Genomic DNA, 20,558 nt, shown 5'->3' on the forward strand with positions numbered 1-20,558 from the left:
TGCTGGTTGGCTTGACAGTATCGTGGAGATGGCCCATCAGCAACCAGAGTTTGGGGGCATTAGGATGTCCTTATCAAGCTAATTGCCCTCACTCACAAAGCAGCCTTTTAATTATTTCACCTCCTATCAGTTTACCTAGAGAGGGAGAATGCTCTGGCCATACTCAAGTAAGCACTCAGACCATCTGCCAGTTACATTTCTTCCTATAAATAGAAAAACCTGAATTAAAAGTTGCTTGTTTCTTTTTTGTCAGAAGACCTACAACTCAGAAAAAAAAAAAAAAGTCATTCTTTATAGATTCGTATCTTTCAGGAACAAACAACTGCCTCAATAGATCCTGTATGCCTGGTAATCAGTGTGTTTTACAGCCTTACACCCTCTTCATTTCCATTCTCTCTTTAGGCAAACATATCCAGTCTCCTGGCTTTAAACACCATCTATATAAACAAGACTCTCAAGTTTATATACCAAGCCCTGACTCCTCCCCTGAGATTTATATATCCAATTCATCTACTTGATATCTATACTTGGAGTGATCTCTACCTCTGATCTAATGTGTTTGGTATAGAACTTTGTATTTTCCTTCCCAAACCTGCTCCGTCCAGTTTCCGCTTTCTCGGTTGAGGGCAACACCATTCTTGCAGTTGTTCAGGCCAAAAGCCTAGGAGTCAGCCTTCATTTCCTTCCCTCACCCTCTACATCCAATCCAGCAGCAAGTTCTAACAGTTGCACCTACAAACTCTGTCCGGCTTCCTCCATCTCTGTGCTACCATCCCTGTCCTCACTCCATCTCCAACTTAGACCAAGCACTACCGTCTCTCTCCTGGCTTGCCTACTGCAGGAGCTTCCTAACTGGTCCACCCGCTTCAGCTCCGATCACTCCAGCTCCCCACACTCCCAGGACCCATTCTTTACACTGCAGCCAGAGAGATCTTTGAAAACTAAATCACACCATGTCACTTTTCTACTTAAAACTCTCTAGTGATTTCCTGTGGAACTTAGAATAAAATGGAAACTCTCCACCATAATCAAAATGAGTCCAGTGGTAAAGAATCCGCTTTCCAATGCAGTGGACGTGGGTTCGATCCCTGGTTGGGGAACTAAGATCCCACATGTCGCCGGGCAACTAAGCCCGCGCGCCACAACTACCGAGAGAGCCCGCATGCCGCAAACTACAGCGCCCATGCGTTCCGGAGCCCACGTACCACAACTAGAGAGAGAAAACCCGCATGCCACAACGAAAGATCCCACATGCCTCAACAAAGACTCCGCGTGCTGCAACTAAGACCCAACGCGGCCAAAAAAATAAAGAAAATTTTAAAAAAAACAGAGCCCAGCTGCCACGCTGCCACGCCCCTGACCACCTCCACCCTGTCTCCTGCTCCTCCTTCTCTCCCTGTGCCCCGGCCCCCTTCCCGTTGGACTGCACAGGGCTCTTCTAAGTTTGGATCAGAGCGTTTGCTTTCCCCGCTGGGACCCGGACCAGGCTCCCACCAGAACAGCCCACCCCCATGCCCCGCTGGCTCCTCCCACCCAGACCAGCTCACGACAAAGGCCTTTCCTGACCACACTAACTGAAGTTTCTTATTTACTTATTTATTCCGTTGCTCCTTCAACTAGTACATCAGCCGTGAGAGCAGGGACCTTGTCTGCCTTGTGAACTGCATCCCTGGTACCCGACAGCACCTGGCACGTGAGAGGGGCTCAATAAATACTGGCTGAATTTGATGTGGATTCAAGAGGCGCTTGGACCTGACCATGCAAGGAAAGCATCCTCTTGGACACCTTCACGCCACCAAACACAGACAAAGCAGATCAACCTGGAGATCTTGCTTAAACCAGAAGTTAGCTCAACTCCTAAGCCATTTACCCAGCCAGACTTTTTTCCTTCTTGTATCTCCACTCCAGAAACCGCTGCATCAGCCTGCCCAGCCCACTCCCAGGCCCGTGGGCCCTGCACCACTGGCCTTCAGAGCCCCAGGTGGCGGCAACAGATGCCCTCCTCCCCGTGATGTTTTCTTTTCTTTTCTATGAACGTATTACACACAAAGAAAATTTGTAAATTACAGAGAAGTATGACAAAGAAGAGGGAAAATCGCTCATAATCCTGGTACATTTAACATACTGGGAATTTCCTTACTCTCTTTTCAAGGCACTTTCTTCTTGAGATAAAAACTGTAAAAAGTTTGCTAAACTTTTCTTCTCATTATATTGTTAGCATTTATTGTCACTGGAAATTGTTCCATAAATATAATTAAATAGCTTAATAATATTTCACTGTCTGGATAATTACTGAAGCAGCTCTCCTTTAGACATTTTAAATTCTAACATGGCCATGGAAATTTATCTCCAAACATAAATATTCATATTTTTACAATTTTCCCCAGGGTAGAGACCCATCTTGATACGTCTCTTGAGAGCTCCTGATAAAACCAGGTAGAGCCAGCATTGAAATGCTGGCATCTCAACGCCCGAAGCATTGAAGAAACTACCAAAGTCCTCCCATGTAATAATTCATAATAAAAAATACCAATTACATCACACCCCATATTTTCCTGTATAGAAGTAACACAAATGTAAAAAATGTATGACTGTCAAACATCCATCTCCTGCTAAACCATCAGCCCCATGAACACAGGGACCTTGGCCACCTTATTCATGTACCTCGCATAGAGTAGGTGCTGAGTAATTACTTGGTAGACAGATGGGTAATCAATGTACCAATGAGAATTTGAAAGATAAATCGAGAAAAACTGTTGAACACCAACCTCCAAACAGCAACTCCCCTCCCACCATCCCAACTGCACACCCAGTAGCAGGACTCAAAGCCATGTCTGTTCCATTTATTCCTCATACAAATATTTTACAGTTTTATTTTTTAAATCATTTACACATATTCATACAAAGAAAAATAAATTTTAGGATGGAACCTTGGGACCACGGTAGTTTTAAAAAAAATCTCTCTGACCATTAGCTACTGAAGACAAGGCAAGAGGCTTCGCGGCCACTTCAGTCATTTCTGGGCTTGGTGCATCTCCCCAGCAGAATCCAAGCTGCGCACTCACTTTCCCTCAGCCTTCACCTTGTGGAGGTGATATGGGGGAAGGGGATTTTTCGACCCTCCCCCCCAGAAACATTTCAAGGACAGCAAAGGCTCAGGGTAACACTGAACCCTCTCTTTGTCAGGAATTTGGCAAGACTGCAATTTCTGAACCAACTTTCCAGAAGAGCTAGCTCAATTCCTACTCGCAGGTCTTTCTAAGAGGAGGGGGATGGCTGCACTCGGGACACTCCTCGTCCCACCTGCTCTGTCCTCCCTCCACAGGCCCCCAAGCCAGAGCCCTTGACCTGAGCCCATGTGGTCCCTTCGAGGCTCATTCCACAATGAGGCTTCCTCTCCCCACACCCAAACACTCCGTAGCAACATAACCCCGGCAGCCCCTGAGGACCGCTACGGTAACGATGCCAATTACTGCGTGCGGCGTTATCCAGGGACTCTCAGCTATAGCCAGGAGAGGTCCCAGAATGACAGAACTACGAGCACCCCTAAAAGCTCAGCTCTGCTGAGCCAAATCAACACTTAAATCAAACAGGCCAACTCCTAACACACCCCACCCTAGATACAGTCATCACAGAGGTGCTTGGTAGAACCTGCCACACACCACTGCCCGAGGAGGCTGTACTATTATCAAGGCCCAGTAAAAGGAGAAAGGGGGGGGGGGGAGGACAGACGCTACAAGTGTGGTAGGCCCAATCAGAAATGGCAGCAGATGACAACCTGTATCTTTGGGTCCTACCCAAAAAGCAGCACCAAGAAAGGGCGTGATGAGCAGAGAGATCTGGAGCTGGATGGACAGCCCTTGAATTACCAAGCGACTCCGACAACACAGCTCACTTTCCTACAATCATGCAGGAACTAGAACCCAGACTACCCACCCCTACACTGAGGCAGCTCCTGAGAGGCAGTACCGCTTGTGGTCATCAGCCCACCCCCTTGGTAGGCCCATTTGGGGAGAGGGGATCACATCCAGAGCAGGCACCCCTCCAGGCAAACACTCGCAGGGCAGCCCATCCCACTGTCATTGGGGCAGGCCGAACAGCGCTAGGAGGGTGGACAGATCCCGGGCATCAGCCGCCCCATAGGCGTCACTCTGGCCTAACATAGACAAGGCTAAACGCAGGGTGCTCCAGATGTTCTCCGACATGGCACCCCCTTCGCCCCGAGGGCCCCGGCTTTTCCTCTGCATGTTCAGGGCCTCCAAAAAGTGTTCCACAGCCTCACTGCAAGGAAGCAGAATGAGAGCTGGTGAGCAGAACACCAGCGGAAGGAGGTAGGTCAGCTGGCACGGGGAGAAAGAAAGCTGGAGCTCGTAGTCAAGTAACAGGATCAGAGAATGTGGAGCCAGGGCCAAAGGCAGGGAGAAGGAGTTCATTCATTCATTCATTCATTCATTCATTCCTCAATAGATACTCTCACCGGTGGGCCCCAAGGTTGATGCAGCTGATGCCCAGGTTGTAGCGGGACCGTATATAGCCAGGCTGCAGCTCGAGGGCCCGACGGTATGCAGCTACTGCTTCTTCACTCTGGTTTCCATTGGCCAGGGTGGCCCCTAGCTTATTCCACAGCAAATAGTCCTAAGATAGGGAGGGACAAGGGTTAGAAACATGAGCCAGGCTCAGATCAAATTCTGCCCACTCTCCCCCTGGCTCCCCACTCCGATTCTCTAACGTATGTTACGATTCCATTCCTGTCTCCACGGGTCACTGTGTGGCCACGACGTAAGCACTCACCCCCCCCGCGGACTCCCCTAAGTCCAGATGACCCTAGACTCCTGCTCTTCTTTTCCCAATTCTCCCAAGGCAACCAGTACATGGAACACTGGAATGAAATATCCCATGACTCCGAAGGTCCCAACAAACGATTCCTCTATAAGGTACAGAGTCCCGTCCTCTCCCTTCTTCCCCTGAGGCTCACATTGGGACGAACGCTGAGGGCGGCTGTGAAGCAGTCCACCGCCTTGTCATACTCCCCACTCAGGTTGAAGAGGACCCCCAAGCCACACTGCACATCGGGGTCAATGGATGTAGGGTCCAGGCGCACAGCCGCCAGGAAGAGCTCTTTCACTTCGAGAAACAGGGAGCTGGACAAGGAAGGAAAAAAATGCAAAAAAGCAGGTGGATGGATACGTCTATATTCCTACCCCTCCCAAATAATCCTTTCACTAACCAATCGTACCCCCAAGGTGCGTCCATCTCTCCTCCTTCCAATCCTGAGTCTTCCATCCCACTCTTAGACCCTGAGCCTCAATCTATCCAACATTGCACAAGCCAGGTCCTCCTTCTACTCGGGTTGCCACTCGTCATCCCAGGAGCTCTCCACACTCACTCGGACAACAGAGAGCCCAGGATGCGCTTGCTGGGGCCCAGTCCCGCGCCGCTGGCCCCTTCTTCCCCAGCTGCCACCAGGTGGGCATAGGCCGGTGTGTAGCGCAGCCAGTCTCGCAGGGTCTCACAGGCCTGTCGCTGCAGGGACTCGTTGGTGAAGCTTACAGCCAGTGCCATCAGTGCCGTCCGGTTGTCTGGCTTTAGCTCTAGGCACCTGTTTGGACAGAGATGGACAGAGCTGGGCTCTGCAGTGGACACTGCGCCTATCAGCACCCTGGGAGCCGAGCCAAGCTTCAGAATGCAGAGTTACCTGCCAACTCCCTCAGTTAGGGTGTAGAGGGATCCTCTACGGGTGGGTTACTAATAAAGTTACAGACCTGAGAAAGGGAACATTTCAGCAGCCAAGGAACCAGCCAGGGAGGGTCCCACAAATAAAACCAAAAGCTGAGGAACGAATGGAGCCAGTTATCTCCAGACTCACCCCAAACCTTAGAGTTTCATCATGAGAAAACACTCGCGTTAGTAGCCAGAAAGAAGAGAAGGATCTGTCATTCTAAAGGTTATTTGTAGAGCCCTGGGACCACCTCGCCCCCCCTACCCTTTCAGTGTACTCACTTCCGCAGCGCGCTGATGGCTAAGAGTTCTTGCTCATTCTCTGCCTGGGTGGTCCCCAGATACTGCCAAGCCTAGAGAGAAGTTGCCAGATTTCATCACCCCGGTATTCACCTTCCCACCATTGCTTCCTCTGCTTCCCCCTCGCACCATCTCACTCTCAGAACCCGACCCCAGGCTGTCACCCAGGCCCTAGTCCATCTGCACTACCCTTAGGGACCCCCTCAGAACTGGAGGGAGCGTCTCTAATCTGAAGTCAGAAGAACAAGCTGCTCACTTCCATGTGCTTGGGGTCTTGCTGCACAGCCGCCTCGAAGAGCAGGACGGCGTTCGGCAGGTCCCCCTCCTCAAGTCGCCGCAGCCCTTCCTCAAAAGGCTGGGGGTGGTCACGCAGGGGGTTCTCCTCCTCAAAGTGGTACCCCTACAAGGAAGGGAAGCCAAGTGAGACCCCATCTCAGAGGGAGCCATCACAGAGCAGCAGGAATGGGAGCTGACAACCAAGACTGAGGCGGAGAAGAAGCTGAAGGCCTCCAAAAAGGTATCCGGATAAATGCCGGCAAATTCTCCATATCATAAAGGAGATCACCTAGGACCACAGTGAAGAAATTCCGTGTCATGCCCACAGCAACTGGAAAGCCAGGCAAACTCAGATCCACGCTGGGATTAAGCTTATTTTAGGAAGTTTTTATCAGTCGGTGTTTCCACATCCTTGATTTCTCATTACTGGACAGAGCACATTTCTTAACAGGATCTGCTTACAGTGATGAGATAAGTTCTCTTTAGCTATTCAAAGGGCATTTCTTGTTATCCTGCAAGAGTGTGGTCATGTATAAAGGAAATGCAATTTGGAGTCAGAGGCCCTGCTATTCAAATGCAACTCTTACCCAGCTCACGGAGTCCTGTGCACACTGACTGGACAGCATGTGTTCAAGCACTTTGAAAATTTTAATTTATTCCCCAATTTCATTCTTAAAAGTTATTAATATTAATCTGTAACTGATAGTAAATGAAAGCTAGATTCCAAAATCCTGAGGGCAGAAAACACTTCAGAAAGACAAGTTCTCTTCTAGCTGAGGCTTTCTCGTTTGAGGGAAGTTACGATGCTCTGTGCAGAGTTCTGTCCCCAGGTCTTCCACGTAGGCAGAGAGGTGTTAAGATAAAATGGGTCCCTAGTAAGCGTGTGACTTGGGACAAGGGAATAAAATGCTCCTTTCTGGAGAGTAGTGGTTACCATCACAAAACAATACCCCAGAACGAAAACAAGATGCAAAATACAGTGCAGGGCCCTTTCTAAATGTAGTTAAGGACAAATCAGAACGAAACTGTACGAAATAAAGACATGAGGGAGGCCCTTCTTCACTATCATTGTGAAACTGCTCAAGAACCAGAAACGCTTAAATCTTGCCAGCAAAGTTCTAAACCATTATAAGTAATCAGCAAATTATTTGTGACAAATAAAAATTAAATAATTACAATGGGGATCTAAGAAGCGAGACATACAGGAGATGGATTTGGGATAAATGTATAAAAAGTATATTCACGTTGAGAATAGGTAATGTTCCTGGGACACCTCTGTGCAACAGGAAAACTCAGAAGATAGAAAAGGACCCTAGAACAAGTATCAGCAAGGGGCAGAGGATAAATATTTTGTCACAACTACTCATCTCCACCAGAGCAGTGAGAAAGTAGCCGCAGATGATATGTAAACAAGCATGGCTGTGTTCCAATAAAACTCTATTTATGGACACTGAAGTTTGAATTTTATCAATATATAATTTTCACATTTCACAAATTATTACTTTTCATTTTTTTTAAACCATTTAAAAATGTTAAAACCATTCTCAGCTCACGGGCCATTAAAAAAAAAAAAAGGTGGAAGGATAGATTTCCCGTGGGCCATAGTTTGCCAGCCCCACCTAGACTATTTGAGTTCCACAAGATAAAGCCTTCTGCCTTCACCCTCGACTACTGCCCATCCTCAATCCATGTTTTAAGGCACACCGTAGGAAACAGATCAGTCACCTATAACACAATTTCCTAATGAAAGTAATTCCTGCCTCTCAGAGCTACTGAGCGCATCAAATGAGAATATCTGCCACAGCCTTACCAAAAAGCTTAAAATACTATGCGTGAATAGGTATTATCCTCAGCAGACAATGCAACAAATCAATTCCATCATGTTGCAACCACAGGGTTCTCTAAGTATGCTCTTGTCTGTTATCTATTGTTATCTATCCTCCTTGAGGTTTTATCAATTGCTGATCAGAGAGGAATTTTTCAAAAGTAGAATATTTGTATAGATGAAAAAAAAAAAAGAGTCCTCTGGAGGGACCTTTAACAACCCACAGGATGCAGGATAAGCTTGGGATCACTGTTGCACCTTAAAAAGTCTAATCCAAGCCAATCATTAGTCTAATCCAAGCCAATCATGATCCTATGATTTCATAGGATCATACCGCAAAAATAGGATCACTACTAAGTAGAGTGTGTCCCATCACAGAAATTTCTCCTTCACGCTAACAGTATACAGTATCATATCTGCTCCAGCTGTAGGTGTAGCCTTGAAAATTTAAGGATCATGAATAAAAAATACAACATTCAGATACCCATGAATTTACCTGATAGAGTCAGATCCACATTTGAAAAAAAAAAACAAGTACTTTTGACATATAATTTATTAACAGTTTAACAAAAGGCAGACAAAATCTGGAACATTAATGCAAATGTTTCTAATCCTAATTTTGCAATATCCCAAGGTATCAATGATATCAAAATAGGGTTCAAAGATCTAAAAACATAATTATGTTTTTAAGTTTTGAATTAAAGAATTTATTCCAACTATCATGTCATTAATACAGAAGTAAAAAATGCTAAGAGGAGGTGCTGCTCATATGAAATTAGAGCTATGTCTATATTTATCAAAAACCAGGAAATTTTTTTGTTTAATTTATTTTATTTTTATTTATTTTTTGGCTGTGTTGCATCTTCATTGCTGTGCACGGGCTTTCTCTATTTGCAGCGAGCGGGGCTACTCTTCATTGCAGTGCACGGGCTTTTCATTGCGATGGCTTCTCTTTTCGCGGAGCACGGGCTCCAGGTGCATGGGCTTCAGTAGTTGTGGCACGTGGGCCCTAGAGCACGCAGGCTTCAGTAGTTGTGGCACATAGGTCAGTAGTTATGGCTCACAGGCTCTAGAGTGCAGGCTCAGTAGTTGTGGTGCACGGGCATAGTTGCTCCGTGGCATGTGGGATCATCCCGGACCAGGGATCGAACCCGTGTCCCCTGCATTGGCAGGCAGAGTCTTAACCACTGTGCCACCAGGGAAGTCCCAGGAAATTTTTATCTAAACTTTATACCTTGCCATTTATAAGTCGACAGGGCCTGTGCAACTTATCAAGTGTCTATTACAAATTAATAAAAGTATTATCTCCAGGTATTTCCTTCAGTTCTTCCTCATCACAAGTCTATAGAAGAAACTCTTACTATGGAAAAACCAGAGGACGGGGTCCCAAAAGGTAAGCTCCCTTTTCTATTATATCACAGAACAACTCTCAGAAAGTCAGGCTGGGATAATAAACAAAATCATCTTTTTCCTAGTACTAAGATTTTCATTGGCTTTTAAATCCTAGCCTTTTCTAAGTTATCTCGAACTCTGTTCTTCTCTCTCTTTGCAAGATCTACCTCCAGAATCCTGGCCCTCTAGTTCTAGCCCCAACCAGGTCTGAGCTGAGAAAAAGACACCACTGATCACCTCCCCAGTTCCTGTTTTGCCTTGTTCAAAACCAAGCAATTCTCTCCCTCCCCAATCATGCTTCAACTCACAGCTCAATTATTACCCACATGTCCGAATACCCCACAACCCACAAGCAGATTTTTTTCACAGTGATACCCCGATATAACATATGCTTCTAAGGCAACAGTATATACTACATGCAAAATTCAATCATTCTTCACCACCAACTTCTGGGAAATTTTCCTAGCATTTGAATTATTTAATATAATTCTTTGAAAATACCCTAAATTGGGGGCAAGTGGTTAGTACCTACAGGAAGAGATCAGAATTTAAAATAAACTTGTGAGTTAAAAAAGTTAATACATACTAAGGTGGAGGGCAGAGAGATGGCCTACCACCTACCACTCTCTACCAAAGGAGCTATCAATCTTCTTAAAATGTTTTCAACCAACCTCCAAAGCAGAGCTCCTTCCTCTGTGCTCTTATTGCATCGTGTGCAAACCTCTACTCTAGGTATTCTGTCGCTTATTGTTGTTATTTGACAAGGGTGGTCTATTATCATTAACTTTTATATCCCAAGAATAAAGCATACTCTGAATAACTGGAGGAGAGCAGGGGCAAGGGAATAATTCAGGCTGCCTTTCATGGAAAGGGGCTCAAGAAAATACTTACTTAAAAGTGGGTACCCTTCAGATTCAGGATTAAAGGAGAAACAATAAAACAAGGAAATCCTGCAGTCTGAAAAACTAGTTCTTACCTTATCATAGGAAGCAGACGTGAGGTCGTCATAGTCAGAAAGCCAGGGGTGGGCCTCAGCATCCCGTTTTGCCATCTCCTCCAACTCCGCCTGCAACTTGTCCCAGAAATCGACATCAGACTGTAAGGAAGGGAAGGCAGATAGAAAAAGAAGATTCATCAGGACCACCCCGCCCCACCCTTAGTTCCACTAAGATGGATCCCCTATGGCAGTAGTTCTTTAACTCCAATGTGTTTAAGATCATCTGAAGAGCTTTTTTTTCATGCAGGTTCCTAGGTCCTACCCCCAGATTCTGACTCAGTAGTCTGTGATGCCCAGGAATTTGCATTTTTGATAGGCAACCACCCCATCCCAAGCAATTCTGACAAAGATAACCCAAGAACATTATGAAATACAATGTTCACCCATCTTTGATGTTAAGACACCCACTCTCTCCAAAGAAGTGTTTTCTCTTGGACTGGTTATACCTGTACTAGCTGCTCTCACCTCTATAGCTGACTTGGCTCGTTCAAACTCCATATCAAGAGCAGATGTGTTTACTGGTCGTGTGAACTGGTCAACCCAGGCCTCTGAAGTACCCTGTGACAAAGAAGGATGGTCATACCACCACCACCAACTTTCTACCCACTAAATATCAACTAAATACCCATTAGACACCACCAACCTGGGCACTTCTGAGAAGAACATTCTCAGAATCTCTTTCCCACCCACTCAGGACCTGGATGCTACCAAACAAGCTGGCAATAAGATCCCTTCCCCATCTGGGACCACTGAACACTGAACCCACGGCCGGGGGCACCAGCTGGCTCTGAGGTAGGACTGGGAGGTGACAGTGTCCTACCTGCTGCTGAATAAACTCTGCTGCCCACTGCTCTGCCTGAGCTCGGCCCAACCCTGCGCCGGACTCCAGGGACACCTGCCCCTCGCCAATCTGCCGCACGAATTTCAGGAACTGGGGCACAGAGACACACACAGGCCACTTGGGAGAGGACTTCCGGGTGTGCCCTCTCAACCATGCCCAGAGAAGCCTGCACTTACCCCTCCCCTTGACCATCTCTAGCTACAGACAAGATAGGCTAAAGACCCTGGAAAAAGCAGAGAGCAAAAAGAAAGGGATTTCTGGCTCGAGAGATCTGAGAAGGCACAGAAAAGACAAAGGGTTAGTAGGCAAGGAAATGAGGGCAAGAATACTGGAAGAAGAGGCAGGGTCATGAGTCTCTGTTCTCCAGACAGGAAGGAGTGGACCTCGGATCTCATCTCTTTCGCCTTAAACTAAACTGGGGTAAGAGAAGCAGGACTCCTGGCTTCTCAGACCAGCTCTGCTGGGCAAAGCAGCAGCAGGACGTGGCTCACCTCAGAGTTAGCCAACTTGGGGTCGTCCACCTTGGCCACAAAGTCGCTGGCCATGTGCTGCAGGTCCTCCTCAGGCTGGTATTCATCACACCTGGGACAGGCGAGGACTCGCTCATTTTACACATTAGTCTGCCACATCCTTCCCCACTCCCAGCCCATGGCAATTACAGTTCTCATCGGGGAACAGAGAGGGTGACACTACTCCTCTCTCTGGTTGAGGACCTACTAATTCCAATTTACATTAAAGAAGGACATTTGGGCAGGAGTGGCAAAGCACTAGCTACATGCTTTCACCTCTCTCTTTCCCGAACGCGTCTTTCCAGAGAGAAGGAATAGACAGTTGCAGGCTCCAAATTAAAAGGGGAACAGGGTGCATAAGATAAAGTTACAAACTTTTGGTAGGACAGTTAGGATTCTCGACTCGATTATATTTGAGACATAAATGAATCAGGGTAATAATACAAGTGGAAACGTTAGAGTAGAAAATGAAGGGATTGCAACTTGGTTTAAGAATGTGGATAGAGGAGCTTGGTGGAGGGGAGCAGGAAAACCGTCCAACGCTCCTTCCACAGGGATCCATCCCGAGAGAAGGGGCTGGACTCACCAGCGATCAGTGGCAGCTGTTCCCTCTGGCTCTCCCAGCCACAGCTTCTCCTCTGACTGCTCCAGATATTCCTCAGCCCAGCGGGCCGGGGACACAGACAAAGGGTCTGCAAGGAGCAGAGAGGTGGGGAAATCAGTGAGGGATCAGGAAAGGGAGAATATTAACTTAACCAAGTCAAAGCAGAATCCCTCAGAGACCACTGGTCAAAAGAAAATACTACTAAATTTTCAACACCCAACCTGCTCCCCAGGGGCCTAGGGCAGAAGTTTACTGAACTGGGGACAGGAGACCAAATAAGGAGGCTCAGGAGAGAAGTGGGGACCAAACCCTTTTGTTTGAAGTGCAAGAGCCCTCACTAAGAAATAGCAGGCCCTGGGCCTCCTCCTTCCTCAAAGGTACTGCAGGGACCTGGCAGGGAACCAGGGGAGAACACAGGAGCTCCGATTCCTTAACCAAACCTTGGTCTGTCCTCCATCTACAGAGCTCACACCCTCCCAACAAAAGGAGCCTCATAACTGGGATATTGGGATCGACATATATACACTATTGATACTATGTATAAAATAGATAACTAATGAGAACCTACTGTATTGCACAGGGAACTCTACTCAGTGCTCTGTGGTGACCTAAATGGGAAGGAAATCCAAAAAAGAGGGGATATATGTATACGTACTGCTGGTTCACTTTGCCGTGCAGTAGAAACTAACACAATATTGTAAAGCAACTATACTCCAATAAAAATTTTTAAAAAAAGAAAAAAAAAGGAACCTCATATTTCATCCTAATATACCCACCAAGAGAATCTGAGAAGCAGAATGCTGGGCTAGAACTAAAGCTACATGGGGCCACTCTTCCCACTGGATTACTTTTCATTTTTTGAGATGTAACATACAAACATGAAGGTACGTAAAGTGTACCAAACTTAGGTGTGCTGCTTCATTAATTTCTACCCGTGAACACACTCAAGCCACCACCACCCGGATCACGACATGGACCGTCTACACTTCCCTCACAGGCTCCTGCAGGCCCGCACCCCCCGGGATAAACATTATTCTGAATTCTGTCACTTTTGACTGCTTTTGAGAGCTATGTTTTTAAGTCTAATTCCAGAAATCACCTTAGCAACTCTCATGAAAAAGGGCACTGCTGCAACATCAGAATAAACATATCACATGAGGGCGCTGAACTTTTCTCAACCTCCAGGACTTCGCTCTTTACTATTCTAGGGCCAGGAAAACAAAAAAGTAATGACACAGATTAGTTAAAGGATTTAAAGGGCCCCTAAAGAGTGAGTGCACGTAGAGAAGGATGGGCCGGCGTGTTCTTTCCTTTTGCTCTGCACCCATATCCTTACAAATGGTCATCCTGTCTTTGTCCCTAATTTGAAGATCTGTTACTGCTTTTAACACCAAGAAGGCAGGTTTACCTCCTCGGGATTCATATACAACAGAACTTTCTATTCCGTTTAGCTGAGACTCTGCCTGAATAATTTCAACAAACTAATCTCAACATCTGAGAAAATAATGTCAAAATCTGAAAAAGAAAGAAAAAAAAAAAGATCAAGACTCACAGATTTCACCTAATCATAAATAATAAGTGATTTATTACTAATAAAATAAAAGATATGGTTGACAATTTTTTTTGATCACAGACTTGGTCTCTTAATTTCGAGAACTCTTAACATTTTTATCAAGATTTCCCTCACTAGCTTTTACAGGCAACATTTCTCTTTCCTTTGCCCCGACTAGACTGTTAGCTCAAGTCTGGAGACCTAATAAGGAAATGCTTAATACCCCGTCCCATTCTGCTGAAAAATAACCAGTCCTTCCTCCTCACTCTCCAGCCACTCCCTCTCAACTAGAGTGTTTCACAAAAGCATATTCTGGCCAAAAGTACTCCTCAAATTGCACAGAACACCATTTCTATGAAATGCTCTTCTAAAGGACGAGCACCAACAGAAAAAGTACAAAGCACCTGGACTTTAAAACAGACAAGAGGTAGTTTAGAAAAAAGAATCCCAGAGATGAGTCAACCTCAAATAGCTGTAATTTGGTATTTAGCCATATTGGCCACAAGACTCAGGATTTTCTGGCATTGGGAACCTGCTCCAACAAAGAAGTCAAAATAAAATAACCAAAAGAATACTACCTGGCCTTCAAAATATTTTTTGAGAAACTCTTACAGAAAATCAGATTCATCTGGATACCTGTGAGATGGAAGCAACTAAGTCCTGCTGAGTGGGAGGGACTATCCTAGGTCACAGAGATCATAGAGTGACAACCAACAACCTAGATACCAAACCTCTGATTCAGGGCGTTCACCTGGCCTAGGTTCTCACTGTGTGTTCATTTCATCTAGGCACATCTACCCCAAGCTCAACAGTCAAAAACTCAGAACTTCCCACCTTTACCCATGAAAGTTTCCACATGCACTAAGTAACACAGTGATCAAGAATGCAGGTTCTAGGGTCAGGCTACCTGCACTCACATCCCAACTCCACCACTTATTCACTGTGAGTCTCCAGACAAGTTATCAACCCTCTAAGTTTCCAATTCCTTATCTATGAAGTAGATATAATAATAGCTACCTCAGAGGAATTCTTGTGAAGACCAGATGAGATAATGCCTGTGCAAAGCACAGAGTAACAAATATTAGCTATTATTATCATTACTGTCTGCTCAAGGCAAATCCATACAAAAGTGGAAAACATCACAATGAGATTATTATTCCTTTATTCCATAGCCTCTTCCTCTGCCATCCAGGGGAGAGCTACTGCCAATCAGCATCTGCTACTGCTGGCCACTGCCCTTCCTATGAAAGTGCAGGTTTATCTCTCATAATTGTCGTATGAACCTCACACACCATTTTAGCTGAGGCTGTCTAAACTCAAAACCCCTTAAAGATGCGTTTCTTCCCTAGAGCTGAGCAATCACAAGATGGACAATTATTTGGCCCAGAAGATTGGGGTGAGAGGGAGGAGTGGAATTCCATCAAGAACCATTTCAGACTAAAAAATGAGCTTCATGCGGTAATGGAATAGTTCTATATCTTGATTGCAGTAATGGTTATGCAAATCTACATATGTGATAAAACTATAAACATACAAATAAAGGCATGTAAAACTGGTGAAATCTAATAGATCTGTGGATTGTACCAGTGGCAATTTTCTGTTGATATTGTACATAACTAACAAATGCAAAATGTCACCACCAGCGAAAACAGAGGGAAAGACACACAGAACCTTTCTGTACATTTTTTTGCAACTTCCAGTGAAACTATATTTCCAAATACAACATTCAAACAAGAAAAAAACTAAGCTTCAAGGTTCCTTTTAAACTAGATTCTAGAATCCTAACAATGGGGAGTTAAGAACAACAAAGATTTAAAGAATATAACCTTCTCTCAACTTGCAGTCTACTTATCCACAAAGAAATAGGTAACCTATATCATTACTGTAATAATATCAGCCATAAATGTTATGAGGCTAGTATCCACGGGTTCCACATCCACGGATTCAACCAACTGTGGATGGAAAATATTCAGAGGGAGAGGGGCAGGGGATTTCTAGAAAGTTCCAAAAAGCAAAACTTTGAATTTGCCCCATGCTGGCGACTATTTACAAAGCATTTACATTGTATTGGATATTATAATAATCTAGAGATTTAAAGCATACGGGAGGGTAGGTTATATGCAAATACTATGCAATTTTATATAAAGGACTTGAGCAATTTTATATATAAAATAGCAATTTTATATAAAGGACTTGAGCATCCAGGATTTTGGTAACCACAGGGGTCCTGGAACCAATCCCCTGCAGATATCAAGGGATAACTGTACTAGAAAATCAATCCCCGTTAGCTCTTTCTCCCAGATCTCAATTCTCTCATTCAATAAATTCTGAAGGGCCACTACATACAAAGCAATATACTACTGCAATAGGACATTTATATGAAAGCAGATCCCACACAGCTCAATATCCCTTTCCAGCTTTCCATATCCCTGCCTCTGTGAAGCAGGCACAGTTCCAAAAAAATGTACAAAACAGAGGAAGAGAGAGATCTCCCAAAGACAATTTAACAGGTAAGACAGGTCCAACACGTTTTTCTAAAGTAGTTTTTCATTTAAGGAAGGAAGATTTCAGGTTAAGGAAGATTTCAATGGCTCCAAGTATTCAACTAATTTTAACAAAAATCTCATCAATCTCAATGCTTATAGTAGTGATGATTTTTTTCCTGAATTATCAAAAATGACTGATGCCCATACATTATAACAGAAGTCTCTCTGCAATAAGAAACAGCACTTAAATCTAAGGTTTGTACAAAAAGCTGAGTTTCAGTCTGGTGGCGGGTCTTTATTACAGCTCAGATTTTCCAATTGGGGCAATTCCACACAGAAGATTCTCAATGATAGTGTAATGATTCTAAGTATGGAGCCTGGAGTCAGACAGCCATGAGTTTGCATATAATCTTTGTTACTGAATGATTTCAGACAAAAGTATTAACCCTTCCAAATCTCAGTTTCCTTGTCTATAAAATGGGGGAGGAATACCTACCTTATATTTCTGTGAAGCTCAACTGGCTCTGAGAATATAAAGTGCATAGAAACCAAGAACACCCATTGTTCTTCCTTAAACTCTAACTTAAAGGAGGGAAAGGGAGTCATGATAAAAGAGACCAACAGCTTTTACTAAAGGTGAGTTTTAGTTGTTAGATTTGGGGGTTTTTCTCTTGTGTGTGGAGGAAGCCCTGTCTTTAGGAGAATAAAAATGATTGGGGGCAGGGGGTACCAATTAGGTCCCATCAATCATGTCATGAAAATTCAGGAACTATGATGATGTGAGCACCCTGAGAGGCCAGAATCTTTGCAACTTTCTCCCTTTATCTCTTTTATGATTCTTGATTTCTTAAATTGGAAACAGGCTAACAGTGCTCTCTTTGAGAGCAATCAGGAAGAGCAAAGAGGAAGAGAATGCCCTTGCCCAGGCCTGTAATCAGAAAGGCTTGGGGGAGAAGAATCAGTCCCCCAGGATGCAGTGAGCACAGACAACTCAAAGAGGGAAAATTAGGCTGGGACCCTGAAGAGCTTAAGTTGCAGGCCTGGCAGTATAGCATAATGAATGGGTAAGCCCACAAACTCTGGAATCATTCAAACCCAGAGTCAAATCCCATTTCCACCACTTACAAAGCTGTGACTCCTTGGGCAAATTATTTAAGCTCTCAGCCTCAGTTTTCTTATCTATATACTAGGAATAATAACTACCTCAAGGGTTCTCAGGGGGATTAAACGGACAATGCATTTAAAGCACTAAAACAAAACCTAGAACATGGTTAAGTAAACATTAGCTCTTGTTATTAATTTTTATTATTATCATCAAGACCATATACTTCAGGCCTTTGAACTCCACAATTCCACTTTCCAAGGCTCTAACCCTGTTCAAGATGACTTAATGCCAGAATCCCAAGGGATGTGTTAAACATTTCTCTCTTCCTGGGCAACACTGCCATCCATCCAATCTGCGGATCCTCTCCACCAAACTACAGTACTAAAGTTCCAGATAACAAAGAAGAAAACCTAACTCCTCGTGTTCTCTCTCTCTTCAAAATCTCTTATCCAGTTCAAACTCACGCCTCTGTTTAATATAAGTTTCAATTCCCTGTTACCACCTAAGAGAAATCAGGTTCAGTGCCCTATAGGAAAAAGTCAAGAGTCCAGAAAGGTCATAAGCAGCTAAAATCACTCTATATCCTAAAATGAATGAGGGTAACAGTGTAGAACTTTGCATCACAGGAACCATTGTAGATCTTCCCATAAGAAGCCTCACCTGTAACTTCAGAGATGAACTCTTGGGACCAGTCAGTCTCATTGTAATCCTGAGTTACATCCACAGCATCTCCAGCTGCAAGAAACTCCTGGGCCCAGTTCTCCGACAAGGCCAAGTCTGCCACACCAGGGGCTTAAGAGAGAGATAGAGAGAGAACTAAGGAAAATACCTATCATTCTATCATGCCTAAGGAACCCTGAGTGCACATGAAAACACTCTGTTCCTTTTGTCTCCTTCTGCATCTCAGTTCCTCAATACCAGCAGCATCTAAATACGGAATCCCCTTGTCCCTACCTGCACAGAAAATAGTGACCCCCGCCCCCCCACACCCAGAACCAGACGCTGGACCCACCTCTCTGGGGTGCCTGGCGGAAGTTTGACTGTTCAATCTCCTGCATCTCGGCCAGGAGGTCATCCATCTTGAACGTCTGAGGGGCACGGGATACAAGTGGTGCATTCTGGTCCTGGAGGAATTCGGCCACCAACTGTCAGAAGAGAGATGGTGAAATGAACCCAGCAAGAGACAGGGGCCCATTGGATGCGGGATACTAACATCAAACACAAGGAAAGGGCAACACAGAAACTATAGATTTGGAAACACTCGAAGAATACTTAAAACAAAAACAAGCAGGCGAGCTGAGGCAAATCTCATTTGATCAGGGAAGTCCACAGATTGAAATATGGATGACCCAAGTTTAAAGTAAAAATACAATGGGCGAACGAAAAATGCGACAGAAAAGACTGGCATATTTACCTCGTCTTCAGAGGCTACCCCCAAAGGCTTAGAGACCTAAGACAAAAGAAAGGGAGACAATATGGTACAGTGGTGAAGACCACAGCCACACAACTCAGTTAACCCTGGGTTAAAATTCCAGCTCTTCCATTCATAAGGCAAGTCACAAAACTTCTCAAAGCCTCGGTTTCCTCATCTATAACATGGTTGCCTTCGTCTATATAAAGACGTTCAATGTTTAACATAGTAAACACCCATTGCCTGGCAACTATTATCATTTGCAACACAATAGAGACAGCAGTTATCCCAAAGTGTGCATCCGGACCCTCGACCCTCCATCCCAGGTCACAACTCGGGCTTTCTGCCTGAAGAACACTCACCGCCTCCGAGGCTGCGGCTCCTGGGGGCCAGGGGCCAGGCCTCAACCCCTCCTGCCGAAAGGCCTTGTCCTGGGTGAAGTGCCCGGCCAGCTTCATGAGCGGGTTCGCACCCCCGCATTCCGCCTCCACCAGCTCCCGCATCGCCATGGTGACCGCCGGCTCTCTGATGGGCAGAGGTTTGGAACTGAGGTTCCCGGAGCCAAACCTTTCCCCAACCCACAACTCAGCCCGGATCTGGGGGAGGCGGTTGTTGGCCGCTGGCCACTCTCCACCCCTGCGCCTTCTGCTACGGCCCCCACCTCTGCCAGGAGTCGGGGGGTCGGTGCCCTCCTGCCGCCCCCCTCAAAGGCCACCGTTCTCCGCCTGGGCCTCTCCAGCGGCCTCCGCGACTGCGGTCTCAGGCGGCGGGACAGGCGGCAGCCGCCCCCCACAGAAGGGCCTGAACCCCAGGGGACCGGGAGGACAATTCCGCAACTGAGCTGTACAGGGGCATTGGCCGGGCAAGGGAGAGGGGACACGCCGCGGGACCGTAAGCCCAGTCCCCTACACCCGCAGTCACCGGGCGAGCCCTGCTGGGGGCCATTCCCTCTCCGTAAGTCACCTGAGCCCCTCCCGCTGCTCGGCCGGTCCCGGCCCACCCCTCCCGCGCTCAGAGCACCCAGTCTCCCCGACCCGGGTCGCTGCTCAAGCTCCGCCCCCCGCGACCCGCGAGGACACCGCGAGGGCTGCGGGAAGACCAGGAAGGTGTCCTCGCGCCCCCTCGGGGCCCCGCACTCACCACTGCGCGCGAAGCCGCACGACCAGCCGGGGTACCTGGTGCGGGCTGGAGGGGTAAGGGAGAGAACGGGTTGGGGAGCCGGGGGGGGGGGGGGGGGGAATTCGGGCTTAAAGGGGCCGTGACCGCCGCGCGACGGTCGCGGACCTGCGGAAGCTGTTTGGAGGGGCGGGGCCTTAAGTCTGCGACGCAGCGTGATGGGAGGAGCCGTGGGTCTTAAAGGAGAAGTCTTGGAGCCTCGACTCCGAGTACTCGAAAGGATCGCGGACGCTAGGACTTGTTTGATGGAAAGCTCAAAGAAGAATGGAGCTAGGAGGGGCTTCCTGACCTTTGGGGGAAAGCCGAGCATGCAGATCCTGGACTCAGATCATTCTGCCTCTTCCCGGGGGCGTATGGTGACCCAAG

At 46.2% G+C, this 20,558-nt stretch overlaps 1 protein-coding gene across 5 annotated transcripts; it reads right to left on the reverse strand.

Moving 5' to 3' along the window:
• Positions 1-2,828: 2,828 nt before the first annotated feature.
• On the reverse strand, positions 2,829-20,260 carry PEX5 (peroxisomal biogenesis factor 5). 5 transcript variants are annotated; one of them, XM_061205596.1, is made up of 16 exons: positions 20,157-20,260; positions 19,379-19,541; positions 19,020-19,055; positions 18,618-18,750; positions 18,266-18,397; positions 12,445-12,550; positions 11,841-11,931; positions 11,329-11,439; positions 10,974-11,066; positions 10,488-10,577; positions 6,275-6,418; positions 6,001-6,071; positions 5,387-5,599; positions 4,976-5,141; positions 4,478-4,635; positions 2,829-4,281 (listed from the first exon to the last, which is right to left on the reverse strand). In XM_061205596.1, the coding sequence occupies exons 2-16, from the start codon at positions 19,523-19,525 to the stop codon at positions 4,080-4,082; spliced, it is 1,893 nt and encodes a 630-aa protein (XP_061061579.1). In that variant the 5' UTR covers positions 19,526-19,541; positions 20,157-20,260; the 3' UTR covers positions 2,829-4,079. The 5 variants fall into 5 exon arrangements, with proteins under 5 accessions (XP_061061579.1, XP_061061578.1, XP_061061577.1 ...); XM_061205595.1 differs by having other exon boundaries at positions 10,488-10,583; XM_061205594.1 differs by having other exon boundaries at positions 10,488-10,607.
• Between the last annotated feature and the right edge of the window lie 298 nt (positions 20,261-20,558).

This window comes from Eubalaena glacialis, chromosome 11 (assembly GCF_028564815.1).
Source record: "Eubalaena glacialis isolate mEubGla1 chromosome 11, mEubGla1.1.hap2.+ XY, whole genome shotgun sequence".
Taxonomy (NCBI): Eukaryota; Metazoa; Chordata; class Mammalia; order Artiodactyla; family Balaenidae; genus Eubalaena; species Eubalaena glacialis.